The sequence below is a fragment of the Triticum urartu genome, chromosome 5A (genome assembly GCF_056163025.1).
Source record: "Triticum urartu cultivar PI428250 chromosome 5A, HENAU_Tu73, whole genome shotgun sequence".
NCBI classification, from domain to species: domain Eukaryota; kingdom Viridiplantae; phylum Streptophyta; class Magnoliopsida; order Poales; family Poaceae; genus Triticum; species Triticum urartu.
The window spans coordinates 548,603,371-548,624,232 of NC_141877.1; the positions used below are offsets into that span (position 1 = coordinate 548,603,371).

General features: G+C 43.0%; 2 protein-coding genes across 2 annotated transcripts; both read right to left on the minus strand.

Moving 5' to 3' along the window:
- Window positions 1-3,724: 3,724 nt before the first annotated feature.
- On the minus strand, window positions 3,725-4,762 carry LOC147972750 (uncharacterized). Its single transcript, XM_087524442.1, has one exon. The coding sequence runs from the start codon at window positions 4,760-4,762 to the stop codon at window positions 3,725-3,727; it is 1,038 nt and encodes a 345-aa protein (XP_087380568.1).
- Window positions 4,763-5,761: 999 nt separating this feature from the next.
- LOC147972751 (uncharacterized) lies at window positions 5,762-6,658 on the minus strand. The gene has a single exon (XM_087524443.1). It carries the CDS (start codon window positions 6,656-6,658, stop codon window positions 5,762-5,764), a length of 897 nt encoding a protein of 298 aa, XP_087380569.1.
- Window positions 6,659-20,862: the final 14,204 nt, after the last annotated feature.

Below are 20,862 nucleotides of genomic sequence, written 5' to 3' on the forward strand. Positions count from 1 at the left end.
TTTTCTTTTGCTATGGTCTACTCCTTCAACCCCCACCTCTCCTACTTGACAATAAATTAGTTTTTCTGTGGCTATTTTCGTAGACATGCCCAGATAGAAAAAAGGCGATAAAAGCCTCCACAGAGGTGACAAATCAACGGTTAGGAGACGAAGCGAGTCAACAGCCTACACTGTAAAAAGTAAAAGTGATTGTACGAATGATCTCATACTTTCATTGATTGAGAATCACATATTTATACAAGATTTGGGACGCATTATGAAGGCGTCTATACAAAGAGGCGCCTGTACGGACAGATGCGTCCGTACGACGCTTGGACACTAATAACCGCTAACTACGTTTCCTAACGACGATTCGCTAAAGCCGCTTTGTTGATGTCGGTTCTCAACACTTCCCCTTGTACAACCTCTCTTCTTTTGATTCATCTTTGAAAGCTTCTTGTATATTTATCATTCATCTCTTGAGAGTCTCCTCCAAAAACCCTGTGGGAAAAAATATGAGGAGAATGGTATAGATATGTTGCTAAAACTCCTTTAAACCCAATGGGAAAAATAATAAGGAGAAAATGATGCAACATATAGAGATTATTGTCTCTCGATAACTCATATGAGAAAATCCTTCAAAGAAGGAGAAAATTATTAGTGAGTTAGAGAACAATAAACATGCTTTAGATACTTTCCTTTAAAAAACCTTCATAGCAAAAATAGAAAGTATAGCATATAATCTTTACGAAGATATTTGCCTCATTAAAACATCATGAGAAAATTTTCAAAGAAACTCATAATGAAAAGAGTGCAATCAGATGTGCCATGAAAAACTCCTTTAAAACCTAGTAGGAAAAATATAAGGAGAAATATGATATGGCATACATTAACTCTTGTATTTAATTGTCTCGTTAAAAACCTCTTATGAGAAACCTATTGGAAAAACTCATAAAGGAAAAGAGTACAATATTCATTATCTACTGATAACTAAAAGGATTATATTTTCAGGAGATTTCTCCCCCTGAACTTTGCAAAACTCGAAGTCGTCTCATACCAATTCCATGAATGCATTTCTGGAATGTTGAATTTGGTAAAGACTTTGTGGATAAATCTGCTAGATTATAGAGTGACTTTTGTAATTTTACACAATATGCGTTGCGATTTGCTTTTGGATTCGGCATTTTAAGTCCTTCAGGGACTTTCATATATATGTCCGATTTGAGTGACCCATATAAGTATGTTGTCACTACATCCATCAACTGCATAGATAAACTCATTTGTACTGCCATAGATATTAAGTATCAAAACGTTATTCCACTCATAACAGGAGAGTATGTATCATCGTAATCGATGCCGGGTCTCTGCGTGAACCCTTGTGCTACAAGCCTCGCTTTGTATCTCACCACCTCATTGTTTTCATTCCTTTTCCGAACAAAAACCCATTTCGCTCCCACAGGGAAGACATTATGAGGAGTAGGTATTACTGAGGAAAATACCTCTCTTTTATTGAGCGAGCGCAGTTCTGTCTCAATTGCTTCCTTCCATTTAGGCCAATCAGGACGCTTGAGGCACTCCCTGACGGTCTTTGGTTCTGGATCCAGTTGAAGGGTTTCGGCAATTTCGGAGGCAAAATATATGTCGACAATTGTAGTCTCTCTGTTGTATGATTCTCCTGATTCTATATAGTTTATGGAAATTTCTTTTATACCTTCAGACTCTATGTGATTTTCCACAACAATAGAGTCATGGTGTTCCGATGTCCCAGCTATTATATTTGTATGCGCATTTATGCTGGGTTCTAGATGTTGAGCATCTGATTGGTGTCCTTCAACTTGAGGTTGAATTGCATTTACTGGTAGAGGATTTGATTTCCTCTGTTTCCGCGGAGGCTTTTGAGAAGCTATATTCCGGCTAACCAGATTTCTCCCCCTCTTACTCTCATTTGGGATTTGAGTGGTTTTACTTGGTACCTCCACTCGTTCTGGTGCATTAACAGCAGGAATATGTGATTTAGTGACACCTTTATGATCAGTAAATGCATCTGGCAAGTTATTTGCAATGTGTTGCAAATCTATAATCCTCTGAACTTCAGTTTCAGATTCTTTAGTACGTGGATCTAAGGACTGGATGCATGTTACATTCCAATCGATTTCCTGGCATTCTTTGTGGTTTGATTCTCCCCCTAATGCCGGGAAATGGTCCTTATCAAAAATAGAATCAGCGTAGCGGGCAGTAAACAGGTCCCCTGTAAGAGGTTCAAGATATTTTATAATTGACGGAGAATTATAACCCACATAGATCCCTAGTTTTCTGTGGGCGCCCATGGTTGTACGCTGCGGTGGTGATATCGGTATGTATACTGTGCAACTTTTCGCAGATGGAAAATACTTGGCTGAGTGCCACGTACTATCTGTATCGGGGAGGTTGAATGATATGCAGTTGGTCTGATTTGTATCAGATTGGCGGCGTGTAATACCGCATGTGCCCAACAAGATGCTGGTAAATTACAATTCTGTAATAGTGGTCGAGCAACTAATTTTACTCTTTTGATGAGAGATTCAGCCAAACCATTTTGAGTATGAACATATGGCACAGAATGTTCTAAATGAATGCCCATAGCCATGCAATAGTCATTGAATGCACGTGAAGAAAATTCAGCGGCATTATCCATTCGAATTGTTTTTATCCTATTTTCAGGATGATTTGCTCTTAATTTGATAATTTGAGCAATTATCTTGGCAAAAGCATGATTTCGTGTGGACAATAGACACACATGTGACCATCTGGTAGATGCATCTATGAGTACCATGAAATATCTAAAAGGTCCCGATAGTGGTTGAATTGGACCACATATATCTCCTTGAATGCGTTCAAGAAAATTAAGTGACTCATTTTTTACTTTAAGATAAGATGGTCTTATAATTAATTTCCCAGTTGCACATGCAGTGCACACAAAATCTGATGATTTAGGGAAGTTTTTAGTTGGAAGGCTGTGACCAATAGAATTGTCAATAATTTTTCTCATCATCCCTATGCCAGGATGACCTAGGCGGTCATGCCAAGTCTTGAATTTATCAAGGTCTTGAAAAATTATTTTGTACGCAACATGTGGAACGGGTTTTGTATAACTGTAATATAATCCAGATGAAAGCAAGGGGAATTTCTCAAGAATTTGTTTCTCAGACCCAGTACTCTTTGTTAAAAGTAAATATTCAGAATTATTTTCAAAAATTGTTTCCAGATGGAAATTATTTGATCTGAGGTCTTTGAAACTTAGAAGGGTGCGTGTAGATTCAGGATACAAGAGTGCATCCTCAATTAAAACTGTAGTACCCATAGGTAGAACGAGTGTGGCTCGTCCTGAACCAATAATCGAGGCATCGCGGCCGGCGATGGTCATAATATTCCCTTTTCTCTTAGTTAGAGTTTGGAAATATTTTATTTCCCTTAATATTGTGTTAGTGGTACAACTGTCCACCAAACATAGTTCTTCTTCCATTGGATTATCTTCCCGTAAAATCTATATAGAGTGAGAGAATATTTAGGATGAAATTTTATTCATTACTCACATATAAATACATAAAAAGTATTCATATTACAATTATAAATATAAATATGACATTATGTCTGAATTACATAATATGATTCGTCCGTAGGACTTTATTTTACTTAGAGTTATACAAATTATAACTTCCATTATTACAATAAAATAGCTGATAACATCAAATGAGTGATGTGGAGATTATATGAGATCTCCGTATGCGTCTTGGGTGTATTCCACCATCATGTTGTCGACATCAAGAAGATCTTCATCCTTCTTCCTTGTTTCCTGAGGAGCGCTTTGAGAAGTGCTAGCTTCAAGGTTCTCTTCTTGTTGTAAAGCGTTGAAGTGAGCTTCTGCTTTTCCATGAACTTGTTTGCCTTTCCCGGTGGATTTGAGATATAAATCCGCTAGATTCTTGGGAGTTCGGCATTTGCTAGTACGATGGTTAGTACATCCACACCTTTGACAAATCTCGGATTTGGTGTTTCGGTCATCTTTCTTGAAATGACCTTTACCTTTAGATTGACCAAATGTTTTCTGCTTGTTGTTCCTTTTCCACTTTCCATTGAATTTCTTGAAATTCTTTTTATTTCCCCCATACTTTTTAGTAGACTGAGTGTTAGCATGTGCTTCAGGGAGTGGCATGGAGCCCGTTGGGCGTGTCTGATGATTCTTCATGAGAAGTTCATCATGTTTCTCAGCCTGAAGTAAAGTGTATATGAGCTCAGAATACTTTTTGTATTTTTGTTGACGGTACTGCTGTTGTAGTACTCTCATTGAGGGGTGGAAAGTGCACAAGGTCTTCTCAATAAGGTCTTCTTCGGAAATTGCTTGATTGCAAAACCTTAGTTTTGAGTTAACCTTGTGAACTGCAGAGTTATATGCTGCCACAGATTTGAAATCTTGGAACCTTATGAGGGACCATTCTCTCTGTGCTTCTGGCAGCATAACTGCTCTTTGTTGGTCATATCTCTCCTTGAGAGAGTTCCACAAAACTAGTGGATCTTCTTCCATCAAATATTCCGACTTTAAGTCCGGATGGAGATGGTGCCTTAAGAAACTTAAAGCGGTATATTTGGCTGCCGTGGGGATTTCTCCGGCGCCTTCAATGGGTGTGATGGTGGTGGAACCGAGTTTACGACTTTCAAGGGCTATCTTTGCATCCATAGCCCATGGTAAATAGTTACTACCATCTAGTTCAAGTTCATGAAATTCTCTATTCATGACGCCAGCCATTTCCTGCATGGTGTTATCATGCATAATTTTAGTTTTACTATGAGAGTAAAATATAAGTACAACAAATGCTTCAAAGAAGCAAAATTTTCAAGTATAGCTGATGCTTTATACTTATATATGTAGACCTCATTTTATGTATATGGCACTTTGAAGATAGTCACCGTTGTGGTGTAGATCTCGCAGCAATGGAGAACATAATCTGGTTTTGACCAGTAGATGTTCATATATCCATTACCTTGTGCCATACTACATTTTTCAAAAACACTTTGAAGGTAGTCATCTGTCAAATAACTAGATGTAGACCTCACAGTAAGAGTGGATAGTCTGCAATTTGATGCAGTAGATCACACAGTTACCTTGTGCTTTGCTTGTATAATAGTCGAGGTAATCACATCAATTCGCATATTTGGGAGAGCACTCGAAGATAGTCATTTTGCCAGAACAAAATAGGCAAAATGTAGATCTTTCAGTAACGAGGATAATCTGCAAAGTGCAGTAGATGCCTCATCTAGCTTGTGATCCCGAAATATGAATTGTAAATAAAATTTGTTGTACTTAAGAACTACATATTCTAAAATAAAATGCTGAAGCAATCATACAGAATATGTACACATAGTCTGAGACTTTATGTTAGACGATACATAGTCTAAATATTCACACTTATAATACAGTACTGAATATGATAAGCAGAGGTTCTTAATACAATAAAATACTACTCTCAAATAGAAAGAACAAGCTGCTGTACAATATATACACTATGGCTATTTCCTGTTGGAAACGACACAGCGCCAGTAGCCATTTATTGGATTTCTTGGCCTGTAGGCCTGTTTGGTGAGAACGTACGTGACTTGGGCTGGCCCATGCACCGACAGAGAGAAGGAAAAGGATAGCACGCACGAGGGTTTCCCACACAGCGCTGCTTCTCCCGTTCCCCACTACTCTGCTCGATCTGGCACAGCACCTCACCACATCGTCTCTTCCCTGCTCATGGCGTCGTCTTCAAGGGAGGCGGGGTGTGCCCCGCATCTCCGCACAGCCCCCGCCGCTGCTGCACGCCCCGGGGGCGCCGGTGAGGCCGAGGGCCGCCGGCGACCACGCGCCCCGGACGGCTGCGCGGTTTTGCGCCATGGCCGCGGCGAACTGCCGCAGTATCCGACGCGCCTCCGGTGGGGGCGTGGGAGGGAGGGGTGGTGTCGCCGGTGATGAAGGAGGCGGCGGCGGCGTCGACGACGAGCCCTGTCCTTCCATCTCCTCTTCTTCTTCCTTGATGGCCATGTTCAGATCGGGGACGGTGGAGTAGGCGTGGACTTCCACTACTGCCGGCGTCGGAGACGGGAGATCCGGGACAGGACCGTATCCAGGAGGGAAGAAGTGCTCCGGCAGTTCATCCGACGGCGTCGGTGACGGCAGCCGCGGTTGTGCACTCGTACGCGCTGGGCACGGTCCAAACTCGTGTTGCAGGCAGTACGGGGGCAGTGGTGGCGGCGCGAGTTCACAAGGGAACATCTCCTCTTCTCCGAGAAACGGCGCCGATGGCCCTGCAAGCAACCACTCCATCGTAGGGATGGAGAAGACAGTTGGTGTAGTCGCATGTCCGACGTACTCGTTGGCGACTGCCGGAGCCGAAAGCCCGGCCTGGCGCATTGCAGGTATCTCTCCATTTGCAGCAGTGGCCGTGGCGGAAGGCCCAGCCTGGTGCACAGGGTGGTTGCCATGGCGTGCATATCCACGGCGGTGGTTCCCGGCGAAGAAGCGGCGACGTGGGACACTCCTTACACCAAGGCCATGACGGCGACGTGCGGCACGGTGGCGAGGAGTGCGGGAAAGGCGACGGCTCTCTCTTTGGATAAAGCGAGCGAAAGCGAAAGCCGCTGATGACAGGTTTCTCCCTGCCATGACCTACCTTTTCTTGTCCTTCCCGGTGATGGCTCTATCTTACTTTTGGCAGAGCAGTGCTGATAACGTGTAAAAAGTAAAAGTGATTGTACGAATGATCTCATACTTTCATTGATTGAGAATCACATATTTATACAAGATTTGGGACGCATTGTGAAGGCGTCTATACAAAGAGGCGCCTGTACGGACAGATGCGTCCGTACGACGCTTGGACACTAATAACCGCTAACTACGTTTCCTAACGACGATTCGCTAAAGCCGCTTCGTTGATGTCGGTTCTCAACATACACAATCAGATCATCAATCATGCCGCCTAGGTGTTCCCTGTCCCACTGCCTAAAGAGCCGGTGTCAGTGCTCCAAGATGGCTAGAAATTTAAACACATAGGGAGAGGCACGCCAAAACAAGACCCTCTCAATAACCATCTTGTTATGTGTCGTCCACAAGGTGTAGTTCGTCCCTGCAAACAGTAACCAAAAGAGGCATAAGCTCCTATCGGTACAGTTGACCTGAGCTTTCGGAAACTCGCCCAGGACCAGGGCCCGCGACTCGGGTCGCAAAGCCTCGTGACAAAGCTCCATTGAAACGGACAGCAGGGAGGTGAAGAATATGTGGGTCCTAGACTGAGGGATGCCATAAAGGAGGCACACACCATAGCCAGGCACTAGTAGAAAAGAGGGTTTTGGTTCAGGCCAGGTCAGCCCATTAGTCCCGGTTCAGTCCAGAACCGGGACCCATGGGGGCATTGGTCCCGGTTTGTGAGGCCAGGGGCCTGCCGGGCCTCGTGGGGGCATTGGTCCCGGTTCGTCATGCCCCTTTGGTCCCACTTGGTGGGACGAACCAGGACCAATGGGCCTCGCTCCTGGCCCACCATCATTGGTCCCGGTTGGTGACTTGAACCGGGACCACAGGCTTCCCTTTAGTCCCGGTTCATGCCACGAACCGGGACCAATGAGGTGCCTATATATACCCCTCGCCCGCGAGCAGAGCACCCCAGTGCTCTGTTTTTCTCTGGTCGGCGAGGGGAGGGCTTTGTGGTGCTCTAGCTCACCTTCTATGCACATGAGGTGTTCGATGAAATGTCCGAGCCACACTAGTTAAGCTTTCTCCTCTCGAAGCTCGACCTCAAAGCTCCATTTTCCTCGAGATTTGTCTAGGTTTAGCGGCCCGTCACGTCCCACTCCCGTTTTCACCGCCGTCGATCGCCCGCACCGATCTCATCGCGCACCACCGTGGTGAGCCTCTTGTTCTTATCTTCTTTCTGAAAGAAAAAATTCTTACTTTAGATAGATACTTGTCTAATTTTCTTACTTTTATTATTGCTTGTTATTATATAGTGCGATGGTTTTTGTATCCGCCCCCGTCGGCCCTCGTCCTGGCTATGATTCGGATGTGGTATATATTATCTTTTTTAACTATTTGATTCATTTATTGTTTATGACAATTATGCCGACCAATGTGACATAGATTTTATTTATCTAGGAGGTAGTTGAACCGGAAATTCCAACCGACCCTATTGTCGAGAGGTTAAATTTAGTTGAAGAAGAAAACAATTACTTGAAGAAAAAAATAAAAAAAATTGAGGAGGAGAAGATGATATTGGAGTTGCATGTTGCGGATGTCGTCGATGATCACAAGATCAAGATGGATGCAATGCGGTTGAAGATGAGAAAGATTAGAAAATATGCCATTCATACCGAGACTTGATATCATTATGCCGTTGGATCAATTGTTACCTTGGTTGCGATTAGGACAGGTGCTAAGACACAGCGTCCGGAGAGTCCTGTGTAGAGGGCCGCCTGCAAGTTGGCCAAAGCTAGGGTCCCCTCATGGTCAAATGTTCATCAGAACATGATGTTCCATTTCTCATTGTGGACGGCCCAGGCGACCAAGAGCATTGCTCCGAGCAGATCGCAAACAGGCCAGGGTATTCGGCGGGTAACAGAACCTGCCAAGCAACGAGTCCAGCCAAAAGAAGGTCCCTATGATTTTAAACTAGTGGTGGTAATCATTGGTGGACTAATTATATCATGGGTACTTCATCAACCATCAAAGCTGGAGTGTGAAATGACCACCTGAAAACCCCAAAACAATCAGTGTGATGAGGTAAATATAGCCCAATCAGGGTTACAGAGGACCCCGGAAGGCGAATCCTTCATGAGGCTTGCTTCGGTAGACTCCCCCTCACAAATTGTATAAGGACAATATGGTCATTTGACCATAAGATATACCAACCTCCGTATATGACAGGTACGAGCGTAGACGTACACAACCAATCCCCAAATCCCTCCCTCCTGGGCTTGGCCCATTTTTATTTAATTTTTTTAACCCTTCAAAAAATATAAACGTGAGGCAGGGTTTGAACTCCAAATCCAAACCTCTTGATTTACTTGCACCAACGGTAACCAACTGGGACAACTAACTTGTTGTGCTAGTTATTTCTTTTACTCTTATTATTGTTATGAATTTTCTCAGCCTAATTTTCTTCCGCAAGCGCTAGGCCAGCCCACCATCATTGGATGAGAAAGCTTTGGCTGGATTGGATTTAACTTGAGAACGTAGCTTCCATAGGTAGTTTGCACGTAACGAAACGGAATTGATTCAGATTTGTTTCCTAAACTGTCCGGCGGAAATTACGTGCACTCCTAAAATCACGTGAGTATAAATGAAGGGTCTGTTTATCTCTCTCTCTCTCTCTCTCTAGGAAATTAAGTTGAATGAAATTCTGTACGCCATACATGCTACTAAAATCACACGCATATTAAATTTGTTTCCACCGTAATGAAAATGTGCTTCCTTTAGTTAATCAATTTGCTTCGAACTTAAAATATGTTCTGACTTTACCAAAAATTGTTTTGTGTTGGGTAAACTTATTTATCTCATCAGACCTCGAACATGGAATTTGCTTCTTTCAATGCATACCAATTTTTTTTATGGAACACGCGTTTTTTGCTTCTGGTGCAACTAAAATATGCTTTTTTGCGAGGAACTATAATATGCATTGACTTAACAAAACATGTATCCATAAAATTATTATTTTTGTCCATCGTAGCTCAGTTAGAGAATTTGCTTCCATGAGCTAGATATGCATGAGTCCAATGTAGCAGAATATTCTCGTTTCCAATCATGGTAAAAGTTGGGCCTCTAATTGTACATTTTGCTTCCATTATGGTTAGAATTTTTTATCTATCTAGATCTAGAAATTTGGGTCCACTCGTATATTATTCTGCATCTTTCGCTCTTTCTTTGCTTCATCTGGAAGAAATTTTCCAATACCAACACAAAAGACCGAAAATTTGATTTGATTTTCTTTTCTAGTTTGGTGTTTGGTTTGTCTGTTTTTATGCCTACCACCAGCTCTAAGGATGAAAAAGTTCCCAAAAAAAAGCTGTTTTCGGGTAGGATAGAAATGTCCGTTTGAGAGCATGTTTTTTGGCATTGTCAAATGACATCAAATGTTTTCCATGAGCTTTTTAGTACCATGCCAATTTGTTTTAGTTTTCGACAACCTTTGTACTTTCTGGAGTTTTCTCGGTAAAAAATACCGTTAAATAGCTGAATGCGTCGCAACTTGCATATGGTGTCAAAAATCGTTCAAACCTGACATGGATTCCTATCATGGGCATGCCTACCTGCTTGCAGAATTTGGGGCCATTTGAAGGATGTCCAAATATAGACCATGTTCAACGAGGGTGTTCAGATAGGCTAGAAGACTGAGCATGCTGTTTCCCAATATCCTTGAAATGACCCCAACTTTTTCAAGCAGGTGGGCATGACCATGGTAGTTATCCATACCAGGTTTGAACGATTTCTGACACCATATGAAAGTTGCGGCACGTCCGTCCATTTGTCGACCTTTTTTGACCGAGAAAACTCTGAAAAATGAAAAATTTGTCAAAAACCAAAACAACTTGACATGTTGCTTTGAATTGGTCATACAAGATTATGAAAAAATGGGGTCATTTCAAGGATGTTAGGAAACAACGTACTCTCACCTGAACAGTCTCCATTGATCATGGTCTATGGTTGGACATCCTTCAAATCACCCCAAATTTTGTAAGCATGTGGTCATGTCCATGGTAGACATCCGTGTCAGGTTTGAATGATTTCTGACACCCTATGCAAGTTGCGACACGTTCGGTCATTTAACAGTCTTTTTTTACTGAGAAAACTCCAGAAAAATGCAAAAAGATTCGAGAACCAAAATAGCTTGGCAGCGTGCCTTGAATTGGTTGCACAAGGCCATGAAAAAAAATTGTGCTATTTTAAGGATGTCAAAACAAACATTCTCTCAACAGAGCCTTTTGGGCTTTAGGCCTGCCTGAACACCCTTCGTTGAACACGATCTATTTTTGGATATCTTCAAATGACACCAAATTTTGCAAATAGGTGGACATGCCCATGACAGGCATCCATGTCAGATTTGAACGATTTTTGACACCATATGCAAGTTGCGACATGCCTGGCCATTTATTAGTCTTTTTTGACCAAGAAATCTCTAGAAAATACAAAATTTATCAAAACCAAAACAAATTGACATGGTGCCTTGGAATTGGTCATATGAGGCCATGGAAAAAATGGGGATATTTCAAGGATGTCGGGAAACAACATGCTCTTAGATGGAGGAGCTTTCTGGCAGAACACCCTCCGGTGAACATGGTGTCGTTTTGGACATCCATCAAATGACCTCAACTTATGCCAGGTGGCATCCACATGTTTGACATCCATGTCAGTTTTGAAAAAAACATAATTTTGACAGGTACTTAAAACTGTTATTTTATTTTTCCCATTTCCGTGCATGACAGTGAATCGGCCCAGTCGGGCGGCATCCTGTGAATAATGTATTCAATTTATGAATTTTTTTTCCAATTTCGTGAACTTGTTTTCAAATCAATTAACTTTTTTCAATTTGCGAACTTTTTTGTCAAACTTGTGAATTTTCTTCAAATCGATGAACGTTTTTCCTCCTTGAGGCCGGGGTGTACATGTGTTCCAGGGCCGGTCCATTAAAATTGAGGTCCCTGTGTCAAATCTAAGATGGCCCTATCTTGTTAGAGAAAAACGTCTGACTACATCAAGCTGTCGCCTATGGCAGGCTGCGTGCATAAAAAGTATTTTGAGGTGTTCTTTTTACTAGCTTTAATATATTTTTTTAGGCATTTTGGTGAAACACCTAAAAAAACAAAGGTGTTTCCTCACATGCCTCAAGTGAATGGGGTGTTTTGACATTTTAGAAAATATCTCCACAAATGGCAGGAAGCCTACAATTGATTATTTATATACTTATAGAAAGTTGAAGTCATAAAGGCTATTTCCCTTCATATAACCATAAAAAACTTCTACTGTCTCACTGGTAGCCCATATTTTTTACAAGCTTTATTATTCGAGAGGTCACTAGATCAAGTATGAATAAAATGAACTTTTTCTTGAGAGATTGATGGGCCGATGGATTGGTTTTGAGCACCGGCCTAGTGTGTTCTTATATAGTTTGTGCTATTTTAAACACCAGTTGGCAGCGTGGTAGATTTTTGTTTAGTTTTAAGATTTGAAAGAATCTTCATGATGTTATGCTTATATACTTATATATATATATATATATATATATATTGCGAATACATCATTAAAATATTGTCTAGAGGTGACTTGCAATCATATGTGTTAGCAATCAGCTGCAGCACTACGCCTCCCACACACAATGACGTGTAACACAGACACTAACAACACTAGACTGATTGCAGTTTTTATGCCACCATTTAGCAGGAGTGTCTTAATTAGGAGGTGAGGCAAATATAGTTATCGAGCCCAGCCAAAACAAGTCACACCGATAGCTAAACAAACCAATCTACGAAGGTACTTGTGATACAATGTCGACATGCCATATAGTGATGTTCATTGTCCTAGTTTTTTTATTGCCAAGCAAACTCCCGGCTTTATATTACCAAACCAAGTTGCATGAGTGAGACCAACTTGTCCAACATACATATACAACCCTGGTGAAAAAGATAATTACAATCAAGATTCAAACATTAACTGGGTGCATGTAGGTATAGTACTAGTACTTCTCAACTTCATGTAAAGCGTGTCTTCAACTCACCTACCTTTTGTATAACCCATTTTATGTTAGACATTCTCCCTCTTCGGAGCAGCTCGCCCTTATATATATACTCATCCATCGAAACGAGCAATGTTATCCGAGTATTCAGCTGTCCAAATAAACCAAGGACGAAGATATAGTAAGAGGCTGGTAAATTATTTGATTTGGAATGTAGATGATAGTAGTCCCATTTTCGCCCTTATGTTTCTTCTGATCTTTGGGGATTTGGAGTGACTGACCTACCTATGCATCAACCACATTTTTCTGCCCTTAACCTTCATCTGATCTCGACTATGATACTAGAATAGTCAAACAAGACATGTGGTGGAAAAAGTTGCATCAACTTCAAGTTGTTAGTATCACTACGTATGCCCTGTTGAATATAGTTAGTTGGCTTTTAGATGAAAAAAGAAGGTTTTTGAGATGATATAAATATGTCATTTCTTTTGGAACGAAGCTTTTGCTTGTAGGAGTCATTGGAACTCTTCCAACTCAACATCCTTCTAACATTTTCACATGTATAGAAGTTTCATGTTGATTTTAGGTCTATATTTTTTTTAAGTATCATCATACGTATTATCATAGCAGTGATACTAGTTAAAATAAAATGAAACAGTTGTAGGCTTCAGTGTTCACTCACAAGCAAAAAATTACACCAAGATATGGCATCAACCTGAGAAGCAGAATAGTGAAATCAACAAGTCTCGATGTCTTGTCAAATGTTCATGAAGACCTTCGACATCCCAACATTTCCAAGAAAAAAAGATGTGAAAATAACATATTGTTAAAAGAACGTTGGCACTAACAAAATGCAATGCTTGAAACTACTACTAAGAATCTGGGTGATACGTACTTTCTGTGCGTACGAGGTTAATTAGGGTCCTTAATGAGCACGGGTCTTGGTCCAGCGGCCCCTCTTGCTCTGTTGTTTGTGCTTCACGTTAACAGGAGCCTTGGTCCAGTCGCTTGGCAATCGATTTCTATGGCATGACACTTAGGCAAGTTCAGGCCTCGTTTGGTTTGTAGAAATTTCATAGAATTTCTATATGATAGAATTTACAAAGGAAAATTTTCCTTTGAAACCCTTTGATTTGTAGGAATAGATTTCTATTCCTATGTAGGATAGGAATCAATTCTTCACATTTTGAAGAAAAAAAAATATTAGTTAAGACTCAATGAAAAAAATCCCTATCATATGCATCAAATGACATCTCCTTCTCTATAGGAATTGAAATGCATGTCATCTCACTTTCTATGATTTTTCTATTTCTATAATGTTCATATCCTATAAACCAAAGGACCGCGAGGCCCTGCATCGGCGCCCTATGGCACCTGGCTGGATACAAGGATTTCATGGGGCCCAGGAAAGTTGGGGAAGAGGAGCAGAGAAAACAGAGTATATGTGAGAAGAAGCAGAGATGAGAGGAGAGTTCTTCTCTCTCAAGTTTCTAATCAGCAGATGAGTACAACCTCTGAGCACATTGCCTGCCCACATCCGGTTTCTGACCTACTTTGGGTTTGGATGGTGCAATTGCTTCGAACAGTGAGGTTCAGGGCTTACCGATTCACCTCACTGAGGCTGCGGCTCCTCTATTTTAGACTATATATTTTCACAAATACGCTAGATGCATATCATTTCATTGATACAGGGTTAGAAAATACAAGGTGTTAGAAGGGATAGAGATTGGTGGAATCAATGTTTATTACTTGAGCCTCGTGGGCATATATATAGAGTACAATAACCAACTTGAAGTACAATACAAAGGTATGGTAATATCCTACGCAATCCTATCTTTTCTAATAAGCATAATACTTGACATCCTCGCAGTCACAAGGATAGCGACGCAGACGATGAAACTAGAGAAGGATCCAAAGGTAAGTCGACGAACATCCCGCCACAGTCATAACAGTCGATGCATCGCAGAAGGTGTGGCTAGAGTGGAAACCGATGAGGTTGCTCATGAAAAAGGTAGCTCTTTGTGCCAATGTCGACATAGCCCAGAGCGTAGGATGGTGTAGCCGTGGTCGAGGTAGTTGTGTGAGGGACGTCGTAGTCGATGTCGAGTCTAGGTGACCGGTGTCGAGGTAGTCACCGTGGAGCCGCAAAAGAAGAGCGGCGGCGGCTAGGTTAGGAGTGCGGCGGCGATACTCAAAGTAGGCATGAAGAATCCGACAACGTGACGAAGACCAGCACGGACGGAGGCGTTCGCGTGCCTAGGAAGGCGGCGCGACGCATACCACACAGAAGTCGACGCACATGGACGGTGAAGTGGTCCGCGTGCTGTGGCGCTACTGCCCGAAGAGGCGACGCAGTGGCGGCGCACGGGTCGGCGAGACGGCGGGGAAGACCTCAGGGCGGCGACAGGGACCGCATGCCACGCTCGCTACGGCCAGATGAGGCAATGCAACAGCAGAGCAGCGGCAGAGCGAGAGTCAGTGCAGCCACAGGAACAGCGTGGAGTGAACGGCCTCGGCGGCGGTGGACCGTGGTCCACGACACTACGGCCCAAAAGATGGTGCAGCGGAAGCGCATGGGTTGGTGTAGCTGCCGGGAGAACCAAGGGGCGGGAGCAGGGACCGCTTGACATGCTAGCTACGGCCCGATGGAGCGACACAGGGACAATGTGAGGGTCGGTGCAACCACGAAGGCGGCCTAGAACGGACGGTGTCGGGATAGACCGTGAGTAGCAACACTACGGCCGCGCGACTCAGTGATAGCGCACGGGTCGATGCATCCGTGGGCAGTGGCGGAGACGGGGGAACCGGCAGGGCCCGTGGCCCCCCTAACATAATGTATTTGCTGCATATTTTTTTGATAAACAGTGCAAAATTAGTGTTGATTTGCTATTAAATTAATACTTTGGCCCTCCTCAATCAACTTTTTAGAGCACTTGACCCTTCTAATAGAATTTTTCTGACTCCGCCACTGTCCGCGGGAAGAACCATAGAACAGTGATGCAGCGATTCAAAGGGACGACACGGCGACAACGACAGAGCCAGCGTAGACGTGTTGGGTTCAAGTGAACCCAACGACTTTTACCTGATACGTCCGTGTGGGTACGTATTTACGTGATATGAACCCATTAAAAAATCTTGGCTGACCCCATCAAATTACACACATCACGTCACGTGGATAGGCAAACAAAGGGCCCAAAAGGCAAAAGCCCAGGAGCAAAGCAAATGAGTACGAACGTAGCCTGTATATATATACGCTCGCAGCCGCACACAGCACGCCTCGGTCTGTTCGTTTCTCCAATTTCCACCTCTCGCCTGTTCGGCCTCGGCACCTCGGCCGCTGCACGCCAGCGTTCACTCCCAGCAGTAACGTCGGAAAGCAGCCCGCTGCAGATTGAGGTAATTAGATGACATCGCCATATGCCCATATCCCCTCTCTTGTGGGTGTTCTATCTATCCCAATAGCAGCGATTTTTTTGCCCTAGTTTTTTGATTTATTTTTCTCCATGGACTTTGATTGATCTAGGATATGGAGTAGTATTAATCAAGGAGAACTCGGTCATCAGATCCAGATAATGATACAGGCACACGAAGGTCACCCATTATTTTGCAGAGGATAGGCTCCAAAAAACCAAAATAAAGCTATATAGAATGTAGTTCTTGAGAATGCTCCAAAAAACTGTAGGTGAGTATGTGGAGATATTTAAGAAAAAATCAAATTATTTTGCAATGGTAACATCAAACAACTTGTCACATTTTCAATGTTCCAGGAAGATAAAAAGCTACACCTGGAGCTACAAAGTTATTTGATACTACTCATAATATGTAAACAAATGATTTTATAATATTATTAAACCGGTATTCTTGCACTCTTCAGTTTTTAATGCAACACAATATGTGATATGTGATGTCGTATTTCTATTCATTATGTTGTTTTCGGGTGTCATAATTTTGTTGTAAGATAATTCAAAATTAGACTTTGCACTTTACATATTAGTACCAACTTCTCACAATGAGACATGAAGTGAACCCAATGACCAAATTTTCTGGCTTCGCCCCTGCACGGCGACAACCCGTTGCTCGACTTGGCCTGGCTGGAATAGGCATGTGATCACCGATCAGCACACACATGTGATCCTAGCCATATGTGATCCATCGGCTTGGCCTGGTGGCCCAACGCGAGCGGCCGCCCGCGTAGGCGTGCGTGCAGCCATCCACGTCCGCGCGAGACACGCGAGTACACACGGCTGGAAACGTCTACAGCCACACGCGTCCATGGTGCAATGAGCGAAGCAGTGAGGCACGCCATCGTGGGCCACATGGCTAGCACAGGAGTGCGCGACGGCTGCCCACCAGCAGACCTGAAGTGCTGCATGCAGATTGCAGACGAGGCAGCGGATCTCGGTGGATGACGAAGATGTTGACCAAGCAGGCACGCTTGTAGATGACGAACGGTGGTGTGCGACCCAAATCAATTATAGATTAGAAAACCAAAAAGAAACACGGATCAAATTGACGGTGACAGAGAAAAAACCCGGAATCAGTTTGTCGGAAAAAAGATTTTTTAGGACAGCCGGTCAACACGACTGGCGGACGAACTCTAGGTACAGATGGACGCGACCCCCGGTGGCGGCCATAAAGACCGACCACGGTGCGAAGCGGGAGTGGCCGCGGCGGATAGGGTTTGAATCAGTTAGGCCGATGCCATGTTAAAAGGGATAGAGAGGTTGATGTAATCAATGTTTATGATTTGAGCCTCGTGGTCATATATATAAAATAATGACTAATTTAGAGTACAAGACAAGGTAGGATAAGATCTTACACTATCCTATCTTTCTTAATAATCATAATACCAAACACAAGGAGCAAGCCAATGCCGACGTACACGAGTATAATGACTGCTAAGGAGCATAGGAGAAGGGGGTGCTCGGCCCCGAAATTACATAAGCCAATTGTGTACAAATGATCATGCTTAGCCCCTTTGGCTTCAACGTTGGCCCGAACGCAAGCTTCATCCTCGATCTGACCGAGCAGTGCCGGTAGCGAGGGCTCGATCCCATCAAAGATGCATGGGTTACGGTGCTTCCACAGGAGCCCTATGACATTGGTGGCAAGCGAAGCCACATTCTTACGTAAACATGCCGAGGTAGGCCGCTGCGTGCTATGCCACCAGCTGAAAATCACTGCGTCGGCAGTAGGCAGGAGAGGCAGTTGGCTCTGGCTCCTCTATTTCTGAATTTGCGCAGCCCCTTCTTCAGTTACTCGCCAGGCCTGTCCCAATTGTGCGGACCCCTTGTTTAACACAGTGCCTCAGTCAAGTGCTCTTCCTCCTGACTAACAAGGTTCCTAACAATAACATCCTGTTTCCTCCCAATCCTAGCTCTAGCTTTCTTTTCAGAATCATTCTAGCTCTAGCTGGCTACTCATCATCTGTGTAGTTGGAATGCGTCAAATAGGCAAGAAGTCAAATAGGTTTGTGCGAACATTGTGTAGTCAGGCATGCAAAAGAAAGATACAGAAATGCGAGTGTGCTCTTGTTCATTTAAATAGGTGGCATTCCATTTTTTTTAGAAAAGGAATAGGTGGCATTCCATAGATGCAGTTATTATTTAATCAATGTCACACTTATTGTCCGAGCCCAGACCTAATAACGCTACGACAACTCGTTTGATAGAAGTGAGCATATATAGCCGTGAAAAATCTCCAACAGTACTCCACATATGAAACATGGTGGAAAGCAAATGCCACATGAAACATTGAAATGGATCTTTCTCCCTTTGTAAATAAATAATAGATGTAACAGGGCAAGGTCCATATATTTTGTGCCAAAATGCTAAATGGAGCTCGGCCTCCATGGATACCGAATTTGAAATGATCAAAATTCATATGTGTACGTTTCAAAAAACTTTAAAAAAACATACACACATACTTGGGACATAATATACAAGTGCGCAAATTTTTAGGGCGAAATATGTTAAAATGAGTCCTGCACACAAGAAAACAAATATGCGCCTTTTTAGTAAATGTACTATTCGTCCTCAAAGTCCACGATTTCATTTTTTTTGCACAGCTCGCATCTCAAGGTGTTTCATCCTAAAATTTGACAAACACGCACATCACATCCTTGTATACTTGTTCAATTTTAGTTTCAGATTTTGTTTGAGATTGAGAAGTTTGAAGGGCTCTTACGAGCCCGTGTAATGGGAGCACGGGGAGCTCGGTATCACCTGATATTTTCCCATCTCGACCTTACCGGTATAGTAGTTCGTAATGTATATGTACACCAAATATTTAAGACAGATGGACCCACGTCAACGACAATGTTCATAAGTCAAGTCTATGCTTACCTCCCAAGCTATCTACTTCATCACACTGCCACCGGGTATCGTTCATGATATCAACAAACTTGGGCGGGGTTTTATATGGTCCGCTTCGGACAAGACGACCAGTACTAAATGCAAGGCCAATTCAGAAGAGGTTTGTAGGCCTACAGAGTATGGTGGGCTCGGTGGACTATAATATGGACAAATTTGCTCGCGTTGTTAGGCTTCAGTGGCCATGGTTTGAGTGGAAGGAGGTTACCAAGCTATATGTGGGGATGGGAAAACCATGTGATGAGGATGATCTCAACCTCTTCTATGCCTCAACCACCATTACCGTTGAGCACGACTCCAGGACACCGTATTGGAGCTCTCCTTGGCCACTTGGGCGTAAGCCCATGGAAATGCACCTCTTATCTTTGAGACTTCCTCTAGAAAGAATTAGAAAGTTAGAGAGGCTCTACGCGACAACAATGCATGGATTTTCAAGATCAAGCTTTCCACCACAGTGTCCATCCAGCACATTAGCTATTTTTTCATGCTTTGGATGCTTCTTCATGAGATGCAATCGTGATGAGCACACACAGGATGACGTCGATTGGAAGCACACGTCTAGTGGACACTACTCCCCGGCTTCCGCGGATAGGCTCAATTTTGGGGGAAGATTCTATCTCTAATGGATCACGTCATATGGAAGGTATGGGCGCCGGCCAAAGTTAAGTTTTCCTCATGGTTGACACTTCAAGATTGTATTTGGACGGCCGATAGACTTGCCAAGCGTGGGTAGCCAAATTATAACTCTTCCCACTTTGCAAGAGGGTGCAGGAATCCGACAACCATCTCTCTTCAAATATCGGTTCATTATCTGTCTTTGAAAGTTGGTTATTGACAAGATACAACTCGGGAGCATATGGATACATCATTGTGGCATCTAGAGCACAGTGTTGTGGATTGATGGGATAACCATTCTGGGATTGACATCCCCAGTAGGAAGGCCATGGCCTCCCTCACCATGCATGTCTCTTGGTCAATTTGGAACGAGAGAAATGCTCGAGTTTTCTAACATAATAGCACCCCTCCCCCCCCCACCCCCCACCCCTACACGCACACACGATCTTGCTTAACATGGTCATTGAGAAAATGAAGCTTTGGGTCACCACAGTTGCCAAGAAATTATGGTAATTGTTGTTAAGAGAATTATCCCCAGTAGGACCTGTAACTCACTCTATTCTCTCTTAATTAACACATAACGCAACTCGATTTAAAAAACAATTTTCTGGGCTATTATTTAGCTATCCTCCGAAGTAAAGCTGACATCAGAGGGCAACCCATTCAAAAAGCAGCCTTGCTCAGGAAGGAGGCAGTTCAACAGGGCTTTCTGGATAACCCACAAAAACACAACCTTAGCCATATATAATACCCCCCCCCCCCCCCCCCCCACACACACACACATTTTGCACCAACATCTAAGAGCTTGTTATTCATTGTCTGATCCTCCGTTCGCAAATTATGCTTATAGTCAACCGCTTCCTTCGGCGATAGTCACATCATCGACACTAATCCAACTGTACCTCATACATATATAGAGAGGTGCCTTGGGTACACCCCCTTTAGAAAGTTTACAATTTTCAGTGCAGATTAAAGGCTGAGATTAGATCTTACTCCTTCAATTAAAAAGGGTATAACAGTCTTTTCACTAATCTAATCAATCTAATTACTAACCTAATGGATATAATTTGTAAAAAAATCCTCTGCCAAAATTTCTGTGCTCCAGCCGCCACATATCTCCGTGTCTTGTTTATCCCGGACTGGTGACAAGACTTTTTGTTGTCTTC

What these genes read in the sequence shown, in the direction of transcription:
- LOC147972750 (XM_087524442.1), bottom strand. Translation starts at nt 4,762, where the DNA reads ATGGCTGGCGTCATGAATAGAGAATTTCATGAACTTGAACTAGATGGT.
- LOC147972751 (XM_087524443.1), bottom strand. Translation starts at nt 6,658, where the DNA reads ATGGCAGGGAGAAACCTGTCATCAGCGGCTTTCGCTTTCGCTCGCTTT.